The 13,361-nt window shown below is 34.2% G+C and overlaps 1 protein-coding gene across 1 annotated transcript; it reads right to left on the bottom strand.

The window, feature by feature from the left end:
* Positions 1-10,172: 10,172 nt before the first annotated feature.
* Alas (5-aminolevulinate synthase) lies at positions 10,173-13,203 on the bottom strand. Its single transcript, XM_017611041.1, has 2 exons — positions 11,819-13,203; positions 10,173-10,674 (listed from the first exon to the last, which is right to left on the bottom strand). Exons 1-2 carry the CDS (start codon positions 13,089-13,091, stop codon positions 10,283-10,285), a joined length of 1,665 nt encoding a protein of 554 aa, XP_017466530.1. The 5' UTR covers positions 13,092-13,203; the 3' UTR covers positions 10,173-10,282.
* Between the last annotated feature and the right edge of the window lie 158 nt (positions 13,204-13,361).

The raw sequence follows: 13,361 nt of genomic DNA, 5'->3' as shown, positions 1-13,361 counted from the left end.
CAACAGTCACAATACGCAGAGTCACTGATGTAGCCGAAGAATGAAAAAAATGGTAAAAGATGGAAAAATGGCGGGGTAGTAAGCCTAAACGTTAAGAACGCCTAGTTGCTAGCGAAATCCAGCGGGCCGATTAGCCCTCCCGACCTAAGGCAGAGCCCTCTTTAAGCACGAGATCGCGGCCGAATGGCAAAAAGCCTCACCCAGTGGCAACAACGGTGGGACGCGTCTTCGTCGGGTCCTTGGACTTTCAGCCCCATTTCGAGTAACGAAGCCTGGCTGGACAGATATTTCAGAAAAGTTATGATTCCTGAGCTTAGGGTAAGAGAACTGTGCCGCCGGGAGGAAATAGGCTATATATAATTAGAAAAAAATAAAATACATAATTCTAAAAAAAAGAAGCGCCAATCTATTATTATTATTATAAATTTTTTTTAATTTTTGTTTCACTATTTTTTTTTTACTCCACAGGAAAGCTTTCCGTGAACCACAGTCGGCAAGAGCCTGCTGAACTTCGTATCACAAATTGTATGGGGAATATGGGTATGACGTTACGGAGTGAGGCATACTGTATGCTACGGCAGATCCCCAATCAAATGAGAAAGTGGTCCCGGAGAGGTGGATTCTTCGGAGTTTCATACGGGCCACTTGTTGGATTGTGCGCTATCCCAAAGTCTGTAATAAAATTATAGTTTAAAAAACTAAAACCTCGTTGTTATAATTTCCATTCGTACTGTCATCAGGTATGTAACTTGAGAACAGAAATCGCTCATCATCAATATTACATAGTTACATCCCGAGCTAATAAAAGGGAGGTAAAAACCTCGATACCGTATTTACAGTTATATTATCAGACAGCCAAGCAGGTCCCTATTGAATAAGATAAGAAACTCGTCTACCAAATAAGTGGTTAAGGCTGGGTACTTATCGTAGGGTTACACCCAATCTTTTAACTAACTACCTGACTAATATAATTGGTAAGATTTTGGTTACATCTGGCTTGTCCTGTTAATAATGGACGTGTGTTAAGCTGGACGCGTTTGTACGCCAAAAAACTGCTAAACTCGTAAAGTTTTTTTGTTCTTCACACACATACATATGTATGTACATTATTAGGGTGGTCCAAAAATGCATGTGGGAAAATGGAAAGTCGGAATTTTTACGCTCTCAGCCCCTAGAGTTGTTCTATACCGAAAAAAAGTATACCCTTATTATTTTATTTTGAAATCAAAAAATATTTAGAGGTCGCTCAAAGCGCCCAAAGTTTTCCATGTATTTTATATGGGGAAAAAACAACTTTTTGTAGAAATGGTATAGAATAGTTTAAAATCAATATTTTTCTACCAGAAAACTCTGTTTATCTGCAGGAGACTCCCAGTAATAATACCCAATTGTTTATTTAACCATTTTTTCATCGCAACTATAAATTATAGGTCCGCCAAAAACCCACAAAAACCCCGAAATATGCAATGGGGCGACCAATAAAAAATCGTTGGTATTAAAAAGCGGTTAAATAAACCATTGGGTATTATTACTGAAAGTCTCGTGAATAGAACCAAAGTTTTCCGAATGAAAAATATTGATTTTCATGAATTCTATACCATTTCTACGAAAAATTTTCTTTTTCCCATATAAAAATACATGGAAAACTTTGAGCGCTTTGAGCGACCTCTAAATATTTTTTGATTTCAAAATAAAAAATAGGGGTATCCTTTTTTTGGATATAGAACAATCCTAAGGGGTGAGAGCATTACAATTTCGACTTTACTGTTTTTGGACCATCCTAATGTAAAGGGTGAACACACCAAAACTGCGACACTTTGGGAAGCTTATAACTTACCCAAAACGAATTCAATATTTTGAAATTCAAATGCCATAAGCTGACCACATGACCTTAGTTGGACGTAGAAAAAATTTTATTTGAATTTGATTCCTAGTTGAGTTAAAAATGGCAACTGAGTTAGAAACGAGACAAACCATTTTGCACGAGTTTATAAATGATCCGGCCTTAAGTACACGTAAAATTGCTAAAAAATTAAAGATTGCACTATTCGACAGTTTTCAGGGTTTTAATCGGTACAAATAAGGCCTGGCAGTTACGAGAAAACCAGGGAGCGGGGGTTAGCATGGTCGAAGTGATAAAAGCAATGCTCGGAAGGTCCTCAGTGCGTTAGCTAAATTGGGTCATTCCTTGTAGGTAAATGAAGAAATGGAGGCGACAAACTTGACAATATATCAAGACGTTTTATGTTCTCAATGAAAATGGCGCCTCAATATATGGCAACATTATGTTAGTGTTCCCCTGCGCCTTGTAAGGACATTGCATTTCCCGTAAGAGAAAAGGCAAAAAAGTGGCAACTTGAAAATTCATGATTGTTTACAAATTATTTTATTAATCGTAATAAATACGACATCATGAATTAAAAAATTTGTTTATCAGCCGGTATTAAATACCAGCAACTTAAATGGAAAATGATATTTTTATTTTCTGTCAATTTCCATATAACATTCAAAAAATTAAAAGCATTTTTTCCTTAAATTTCTTTCGTGAAATTGGCTGTATGAAGAATAGTTAGTACAAAATATGAATCAAAATCTGCTGGGCAACGTTAACAAGGGCAAAAAATTGTGCACTTTTGTCGGTCCAGAGGGCAACAAGTTGTGAAAAGAACAAACAAACAAACAAATAAGTTGTCAATTTTCAGGGATGAAAATTTCAAAGAAAATTCTGTTTTCAAAGTCAAAGCCAAAAGTTTCGTATTGCTTTTTTTCGAATGCGAAAGCGAATACGAAAGCGAATATCCGCAACATCAGAGATGTATACTCCCATGAATACATTTATATGTATACTTATGTACATTAGACTGCATCACTCCCCATACAAAAAAAAAATCGCTACTATTTTTCCATTGGAATTATAAAATCTATTATATTTTAAGACGTCCACCAAAATCTTTCGGAAAAATATTAAGATTTAAGTGAGCTGGACCGATTTGAAAATACCTCCAAAAATGGAGTTTTTTATGAATAAAAATAATTTCTTAAAGATTTTTTTTGAAAAAAACTCCTCAAATGACAAAACGGCTTAAGCTTAAAAAATTTGCAGAAAAATATTTAAAAAAAATTAAAAAATATGTTTAACGGAATCGTAATTATGAGATTTTTGATGCTGTTTTTTAACTTTTTTTAAAGATTGGTATAACAAAAACTTGAATAACTGAGCCTAAACTCTTCTGATTTAGACTTAGGAGGTGTCATTAGAAAGGTATTTTCTCTACCTTTTTATTTCTTTGCTAATAAGCTCATTCAAAGGATGAAAGAGAAGGGTAGGATGAAGGAACGTCATTCAAAGTTGAATTAAGATGTGTTGGTATTTGAAAAAAAAAAATATTGGGACACGAATGACTTTTTTTTGGACAGAAATAAAAACAGTGTGGAAATACCTTTCAACTGAGATCCCTAAGTCTAAATCAGAATAGTTTTGGCCCAGTTATTCAAGTTTTTCGTAAATTAATCTTTGAAAAAAGTAAAAAAACAGCATCAAAAATCTCATTCTTACGATTCCGTTTAAAAGATTTTTAAATATTTTTATGCAGATTTTTTAAGCTTAATCTGTTTTGTCATCTGAGGGGACTTTTTTCAAAAAGTTCTTTAAGAAACTATTTTTATTCATAAAAAACTACATTTTTGGAAGTATTTTCAAATCGGTCCAGCTCACTTAAATCTTAATATTTTTCCGAAATATTTTGGTGGACGTCTTAAAATATAATCAATTTTGTAATCCTGGCGGAAAAACCGCAACTTTTTTTGGTGATGCAGTCTAATGTACATGCATACGTACGCTCACTTCACTATATCTGCGCACACTATTGTTTTTTTTTAAATTCACAATGTTTTGCAAGCTATAATTTTTTATTTTTTTTTTAAATATGGTTATATACAAAAATATGGCTATACACATAACCATATACATAAATCGAAACTAAGGACAATTTAACAAATTTCCAGGAAAATTTAAAACTTTTTAATCAGATTAATCAAATTTTGATGAAAATGCATTAAATTTTCATTAGTTTTGTATACAGTTGGAAACTTTGATTTGTATGGTTTTGTGCATAGCATAAACCATATTTTTGTAAAAAATTATAGCTGGCAAAACATTGTGAATATTATAAAAATACAGAGTGTACGCAAATATAGTGGAGTGAGTGTACAAGTATATACAGCCCGGTTCACTTGAATAGGTACAAATTTCATCCTCAGATCTGAGCTTCTATCTGGATTTGTGGGCATCGAAGAAGTATCTTTTCAATCTGATTTTGAAGAATGATCAAATTCAAAGAAAAGTGGTGAAAATGGAGAAAACACCTCTATTACTTTCGATGTTATATGTACCACGTTTTATCAAACTACGTGGCTCTAACACAAGGAAGGGACTAGATTGAACCAACAAAAGCATACCATTCATTTCAATTCCACTTTATAACACTTTTAGTATTGGATAGTACACCCTTAATTCTAATGTATGGAAAAACCTACTATCCGGAAGACAATTCTAGAGGTGCTTTGAAAAATGAAGGACATCTCACTGCTAACCACTTCAATCGTCGGAAAGTTGTTCTTTCAATCATCACATAGATTCCTACAAAAAAGCTCATTAGCGCTTAATCGCTAACTTCAATACTGCTTGAGATATTTCAATTTTAAGTTTATGAAGTTTTAAATTTTTTTTTAACTAATTACATTATTAATTTAAATAATAAAAGAACAATATTTTTTATAATTTTACGTGATTTTTGATAAAAATATAATAAATAAAATTTCCTACAAGTTTCTCATTTACATTTTTTCTATAGCTCTTGTCATTTACGAGATAAATGCGAAAAAACGTAAATTTCATGAAAAAATCAGGTTTAGTGGCCCGTACTACCTCGCCGGTGTGAGTTACGACTTCGCCGCAGTGGGCACTTTTGTAGAGCATTTAATGCTGAGAAAATCCCCATTTTGGACAAGGTGATACCATTAAATGCCGCTGAGCTATAGAAATTTAAAAAAAAAAAATCAAAGTTCCCGTGTATTTTAAATGGAAAATCTTCACACGCCTTGGCCGAGTACTTAAAATTAATATTAAGGGCTCAAACTTTCAGGGAATTTTTTTTTGGGTATTTCCAACAAAATTTCACGATGGGACCGAAAAAAAAAAAATAGTCGCAAAAAAAAAAGCACCCTAATGCATATTAAACCAAACCTATATATCCCTATGTTATTCGACATTCTGAATGCGAGTCCGAGGTCCGTTAGCCTCTATCACGTCAGGTTCGTGGTCATTTGAAGGTCATCTAGGGAAATATTCATTGCATAAACCTGAAAATTCAATAAAAATCATCGAAATTTGACCTTGGGATGACCTTGGCATGACCTCTAGATGACCATGAGGAACCAAGGGACTCCATACTTGGTTTCAGCGACAACAAAAACAAAATTTTTTATTTTTATTGAATAAATTTTTTTTCCTATTTGACCTTCAAATGACCTCTAAGCTGACATTATGGAGGTTAACGGACCTCGGATTCGGATTCAGCGAATCTAAAACCTTATATATATATGAATTTTCAGGTTTATTCAATGAATTTTTCCCTACTTGACCTTCAACTGACCACGAACCTGACGTGACGGAGACTAACGGATTTCGGATTCGCATTCAGCGTGTCGAATAGCATAGGGACATATAGGTTTGGTTAAATATGCATACACTTTTTTTTTGTAAACCTGTTATTAACATTAAAAAAAAATCGTACGATTTTGAAATAGCCACTAGACCAAGGCAGATTGAACATGGTATGGTTTAAATAGAGTAGCAATTAAAAAATATTAGTTACACGGGCTATAATTAATGTGACCAACTATTTCATAGCTCAAAGAAGTACAGGCTAGGTTGGATTAAGTTAACGCCGCGAGTTGATTATGAAATTTCGAATCCGGCTAATTTCGATCCCTGAGAGCTCAGTGTTGGTTCAGAATTGCTAGCAGACAGTCTAAAAGAATGTGTGGAGATTCACTTCATCTTACTCTTGACAGCTGACACAAAATGATCAGTCGAAATTCTTAGTCTCACCGCAAGAATACCAACTGCACAATGGTCTGTAAGAACACCCATCACTAGCCCTTGAGAGATAACGTGTTTTAAAGTGCCCTATAAAAACATTTGCTGTAGCAGAGAAAAGTTTTCTTTCCGGTTTACCTTAGCCTAATAGCAGTTCGTGCTAGGCAGATCGAATGGGAGTCAGATCAAAAAAGGGGTAAATCGTGCCTTAACCTAAAGTTCCCCATCGTCTACATAGGCGATCACCCGACAGCCCACTTTTCCCAGTTCCTCTAGAAGGTGGTTTACAACCGCAATCTAGAGTAGGGGAGAGCGGTAGATAAGCCTTATTAAGTAGATTTAAACGCGGAATTGTTAATGGTTTGAACGAATTTATCGCCCAGGCCATGTGACGATCATCCAGAAGATCGGAGAAGTACAATTTGTCGGAAAGAAGTACATTTGACTGTACTTCGAAGTACGAAGTACAAGAGCGAAAAAAGAAGTACTGTACTTCCGAAAGAAGTACGGTTGGTCACATAAGTTATAATGTACTAATGTACTTCAATTGGTTTGACAAGTGATAAATTACGGAAAAGTGTGCTACTATTTTGAAAAAAAAAAACAAAATTGTATTGAAAAAGCCCCATATAAAAAGATTTTCCCATATACGTTTTATCAGTGCACTTGCACAACATTCGCTTTCTGAAAAACTCCGTATTGATTATTGCGAATGCGAAAGCGAAAGCGAATGTTAAAATTAATGCAAAACCTCCGTGGTTACGAATGCGATTGCGAATATTCGCAACAACCCTGGTATGCATATCAAAAATACAAATAAATATATGTATTCTGTATAATATGAACAGGCAACGGTATTCGATAGTGATATGATGTGACCAGATTGGTTTCATGTGATCTTTGTTATATGAATTTTAATATCGAACGCCCGTTTATATACATATATGCAATTTGCTTATAGAGAGTATTGAATACGAGATCCCGATATGTACATGTATACATATTTATAGCACATACATATGTATGTATGTTTAAAAACGCATAAATTTAAATTAATTTTCTTGCATCTGGTACAAATTCAGATATGAATGTACAATATGTACAAATCTATAATTGTTTTATTCCAATTACGAAAATTCATGCATACATATGTATGCATGTATATACATACATGCAAAAATACTACTTGCACAGTTGCATATGCGCAATTTGTATAAGGATACAAATGAATTTCAATTATTTTTCCACGGAAATCCCCTTAATCTGTAAATTGATTAGAAGAAAGAAGACTACGGGGAATTTGCTCTAACTTAGGTACAGACATGTGCGGAGAAACCGGACTTCTATGTAGTGATGTAAACACAAATCAAGCAGCAAACTGATAAGAAAAAACAAAGAACCGTTAAAAAGTAAAAAATAATACATCTAACTAAATCATAACTAAAAAACAAAAAAAATACATACAGTAAGTGTAAGTGAAAATTGTACAGTAAACTTTTTTCCATTTTTTTTAAATATTTTGTTTTATTTAAATTTTATTAATCTATACATATAATAAAATTATAACAGACCGATGTCTGTACATTATAGATATTAGAGAAAAATTAATATGGGGGTCCTTATTAGAGCAATAGAAGATAAATCGACCATTTTTTTAATTTTTTGTCTGTCTGTATGTCTGTCCGCCTGTCTGTATGTTTGTACGCTCATCACTCGAAAACTAATGCATGAAATTGAATTCAGTCTTCATCGATGTATTGCTAGAGGTCAAACTTAAAATATAGACTTAAAAAGATTCGAAAGTTGCCACCTGTTTGAAAATTGCAGTTTAAATAAATTGATAAGATTAAGGAAATATGTATTGCAATATGGTGCCAACAGAAAGAGGTTTAAGAAGAAAATATTTTTTGAGGAGGTTGCCACATTTTTTCAAGATCTTAATTTAACTTAGTTGCAATATTTAGCAATATGGGTAACAAAATGAAGTAGTTTAGGAATTTATACTTCCGAAAATATTTTTAAGGAGGGTTGCTGCCTGTTTGAAAATTTTGAATTAATTAAATTGATAAAATAAATGAAATATTACAATACCGGTATCGAACCATTCAAAAATACTTTTAAAGCGCAGTGGAAGTGTTTAATAAAAATATAGTTTACACTACAACAAAATTCATAAAACTCAAACTTTCTAAATTTGTAACAAATGTAAAAGAATCGTCAAACTATAATAAAAATTTCACACTTTTTATTCCGAATTTTTAGAATTTTTATGGGTATGCAGTTTTATAACCCATTCAATTTTTGTATAATGTAAAGTTTGAAATAGCTACAAAATACCTACAGTTGATATTTGGATTTTTTTTGTTTGTTGGCGGTGCACCGCGGTGTTGCGCATTTTCTTCCATATCATGAATGATCGCTTGTTATTTCATATGGAAAAAATTTACTGTACGATTTTCATTGACACTCATGTATTTATGCATAATATGTACATTCGAAAAAAAGCTATAAACTTTTTAGTCAGTTACAGTGAAATCTTGGTTTTTTCCTTAGTTTATTTAAGTTTATTAATTATTTTATGAAAATAAAGCTCTTTTCCTAACAAAAACTATATAATACCAAATTTCCAACTTTGTGCAAAGAACTATAAAAATTAATTCTGCAGTGTTTCACTAAAATTTCGAACTTTTTAATACGAATCTTTAGAAAAAATTTGGTTTGCAATTTTGTAACTCATTAAAATTTAGTATAATAAATTGCGAGTGGAAAGTGCAGCTCATTTGCTTCTCTTTCAAAAAATTGGTCGAACGTACTTACTGTGTATGAAAAAAATGCGGAACAAAAAAAAATCCAAAAATTAATGGTAAGCCTTAGCGACTTCAAAATTGCACTTTATTGTACTAAAACTTAACAAATTTTACGGGGTAAAAATCTCGAGAAATTATCCTACAAATTTTTGATGTTACTATAGGGATACTTTCAGGATCACTACAGAAGGCTTTAAGATCTGTAAGCTGTTGTGGAAAAAGTTTGCAAAATTATTTTTTGTCCCATATTCGGCTCCCGTAAATATGGTCACCGTATGTACATATGTCGTACGTCTGATGTTGGAAAGCTTAACTACAAACTGCCTATCAGTTTGTATATCAAGCGAGAAATATTCTTTTTTTTGCCAACAGGTGCTAATCAGATAAATTATGAATAACTACCAGTCAATATATGTATGTAAGTGTACTTGTTTTATTTTCAATTCACATTCGTTTTAAGATAATCGAAATTTTGGCTGATTCATGTGCACTTTTGCAATTTGAAGGTTATCAGCCAAAACTATAGTAGGTCATAAGATTATGTGGCTAGCCAAATACAAAATAACAATATTCCCAAGTAAAAATATTGTACCTATTACATATAACCGGTTTTGATACTATATAAAGCAAATAGTTTTTTATTATTCTTCAGTTAGATCATGATTCAGTCTTTAACCCACGTGTAAAACTGATAAGCGCGAATAAGTGCGATTATTACAGATAAGGTGCTTAAAGGGAAATGTAATTTATAAACTATTTCACCGGAATTGAAAACAACAGAAAACAATACGCAGCGCACATTTGCATATGTAAATATTTCCAGCAACGCCGGGAGCGGTCATTAAAATATCTGCATAAATATATATTCCCTACTTCGCTTTCAACTCAATATGCCGTCGTCATTTACAAAGACCTCAAATGACATCTTACTTCCAAACCGGTTCTTTAAGAGTTTATGTTCAAATACACCTCCACAAAAAATTGATACGAAAACAAAGAAAAATACCTGTTTTTTGTTTAATGCGAAAGCTTTAGCCCACATGACATGGTTTTCTCTGTAAGCTGTTTTTTACTACAAGCCAAAAACCAAATTAACAATACGATGCATTCAAGCCTGACGATAGGCGATAAAACACTTATCTATCGGATATTCGCATATACATAGATACATCCATACACAATGTATGTATATACGATACGTATACATATGTAACTATGTATGTACATATGTACGTACAGATATTTGCAAAATAAAAGTCAGCAAATTTATTTTGTGCTTGAAGAAATCATTTATTAGCAATTCCGACACCAAATGCCCTTTAGTATGTATGGTATACCCATTCAAAATTTCAGTGATATTTATAAATAAAATGCATTAAGCCATTGCAGCAACCACTCTGGGACAATTTGGAATTTCACATTTCAAATCACCACTTATAGATGGCGGAATGAGCATATTCGAGACGTTCCCTAGCCCATTGTTGCAGAACATACATCCCTCAGGACAAGCGGGTACAGCCATGGGTAATTTTAAAGATTTCCATGCACGCTTCATATCAGACACCAGTTGCTGCATCATTTCGACCGAATGGAATGGAGTCGGTGCTAAACGCAATTTTTCTTCACCACGAGCAACAGTCGGATAATTAATGGCCTGCATATAATGGCCGTATTCATGGAGAAGAATGTCCGATATCTGAGTAGTTTTTAAGGGATCTCCAATGCGAATTGGTATAATGTGACTTTTTGTTTCTTCAACTGGAAAACCTGAAAAAAAATATCAAAAAAAGTATGTTGATTAAATTATCTACTGTAAAAATACTGTACCTTAAAAATGCTATCTTATCTTAATTATTTTGCGTGTGGTAAGCGTAAACAAAAGCTAAATAAAAATAATTAAATTCGACACTTTTTCTGATTATTTACGAAATCGCGTGCCGAAAAAAACCTAGTGTATGTATTCTTATACATACCCAGTAGCGAAAATGGTCACTGGTGACATCGTCACTAATGAGGATTTGGTGACATGTTGTTGTTGTAACAGCATACAAATTCCCCAAAGAGATTTTGGGGAGTGTTGCTGGAGTGGTGGCAGTCCTTGGCCAGATATATATCTATCTGGGTCGTTCCGGTTACGTAGACCCGACTGTCGTGGGAACGGATTTGGTGACATCGTCGCTCTTGCTGTGAATCATAAGCGACATATAGCTGGCAATGCCACTAGTGACAATGTCATGCAGGTGTACTCCTATCAAAGACTTATAACAGACAATGTCTTTCAGCGGTCACTTATAAAAAGTTCATTGCAGGACATTGTCGCTTGAATATCATCAATGATCACTGCATGACAAAGTCATGCAGATACCATCAACGACTAAATTACCATTTGTATGAAAAAGTCATGAAGGACTTCCATATAAACGGAGCCCAAAGTCATTGAAGACTTGATATGGCCGTACAAGACACTTAAGTGACTAATTCATGACATTCGCTACGGGGTATGCACGTATATTTTATTTACAAGCTTTTGACAAACTAATGCGGCCATAAAAACCTGAAATTTACTACAAGTAAATGAATACATACATATGTATGTTTGCTAAAACTAAATAGATAAAAAATCTTCAAGATGTAAGTAAGTAGCAACGACTATATATATAAACGACTTTTTACGGAATCATAGAAATTCAACCGATTGGTGTTAATCAGAATGTGTACATACATACATATGTTTCAAAAACCACCTGACACGCACGCTGGTTATTTCCTAACTGGTAGTAATTTTAACTGCATATAAAAGTGCAGAGACCGCAAATTAATGTTAAAATGATTACAAATGCATATACACATACATATCAAATATATGCCTTATTAATAAAAAAAAAACAGCATATTAATAACAGTTTCATACCTTCGCGTTTTAGTAAGCTCCTCAAATATTTAACATTGGTCTGGTGATTGCTACGCAATTTGCGTCCTTCGTCTGAGGCCAAAAGTTCGATGGCAGCATATGCACCGCATACTACAGATGGTGGCAGAGAAGTTGTGAATATAAATCCTGCCGCATATGAGCGTATCATATCTATCAAATTTGAACTACTCGCTATATAACCGCCGATGTTTCCGAAAGCCTTGCCCAATGTTCCCGATATTATATCCATTTTTGGAAGCAATCCATCCCGTTCACCGATACCAGCACCATTATGTCCATACAACCCAACTGCATGCACCTCATCGATAAAAGTTAAAGCGCCATACTCATGCGCAACATCACATAATTCTTCTAATGGACAAATAGCGCCCGTCATCGAGTGTACGGTTTCGAAAGCAACTATTTTCGGTACATTTCTATCCACCTGTTGCAGCAGTGTTCTCAAGTGGTTTACATCGTTGTGGCGGAATATATGCTTTGGCACTCCGCTATTCCGTATGCCCTGTATCATCGATGCATGATTGCCTGCATCCGAGAATATATGGCATCCAGGTAAAAGTTTTGCTAATGTAAATAGCGTGGAATCATTTGCAACGAAACACGATGTAAATATAAGTGCCCCGCTTTTCTGATGAAGCTGTGCCAAGCGTTTTTCGAGCATTTCGTGGTGAAGAGAGTTGCCTGATATGTTACGTGTGCCACCAGCACCAGTTCCATGACACTCAATAGCTTTGATGGATGCATCTTTTACCTTTGGATGTGCTGACACACCAAGGTAATCATTGGAGCACCACACCGTAATAGGCCTCTCATCTTTGGAATATTCTAAGGCATGAGGGAAAAGTCCAGGACCAGCCAAACGGTTAACTTTTCGGAAAATACGATAAGAATAATCTTGCTTTTTCTTCATTATTTGATCACGGAAAAAATGTTCATAGGCAAACTGTTCGGTCACTTCAGCAGCAGCATTTCGATTACCGAATTCCTTTACGCAATTTGCTGTTGGCTTTGCCAAAGATTCGTTCGTTTGTAGAGCAGAAGAGTAAGAGCGTTGAGGAGTGGTAGTGATGTTCGTCCTTGGCACTGTTACAGCTGCTGCTACTGCCGACGATGGTACCTTATTGCCATCGCTACCATTGGTATGAAATTGCTTGCTTAAAACAGGACAATAAACGCCATATGTTTGCACCAAAAACTCCGAATAATTGCGAACATAATTTGCACTAAAGCGACTTAAAAATGGGCACGACATGATGCAACTTTCTTCACTCACTGGGCACGTCCGGATTACGCAAACACTTAAAAACTTATGAACGAAAACTTCTGCTTGTACTTGCAAGTCATATAGTTAAGATGTTATCGATAAATAAAGTTGATTAACAAATTGGATTGCTCAGCTGTTGGTGTGGCCAGAATGGTGCAGTAAAATCCAATTGGATTGTTTAATTAACAAACAAATGAGTTTTTCATATGAATCAACTAATGAATTTAATGAGTTTTTTTGATTTTTAAGATACGAGGC

Source organism: Rhagoletis zephyria, unplaced genomic scaffold (genome assembly GCF_001687245.7).
Source record: "Rhagoletis zephyria isolate East Lansing unplaced genomic scaffold, Rhagoletis_zephyria_1.1 Rzeph_scaffold_00368, whole genome shotgun sequence".
NCBI classification, from domain to species: Eukaryota; Metazoa; Arthropoda; class Insecta; order Diptera; family Tephritidae; genus Rhagoletis; species Rhagoletis zephyria.
Note: the sequence above shows the minus strand (reverse complement) of the source record. Positions and strands in the feature narration are given on the sequence as shown.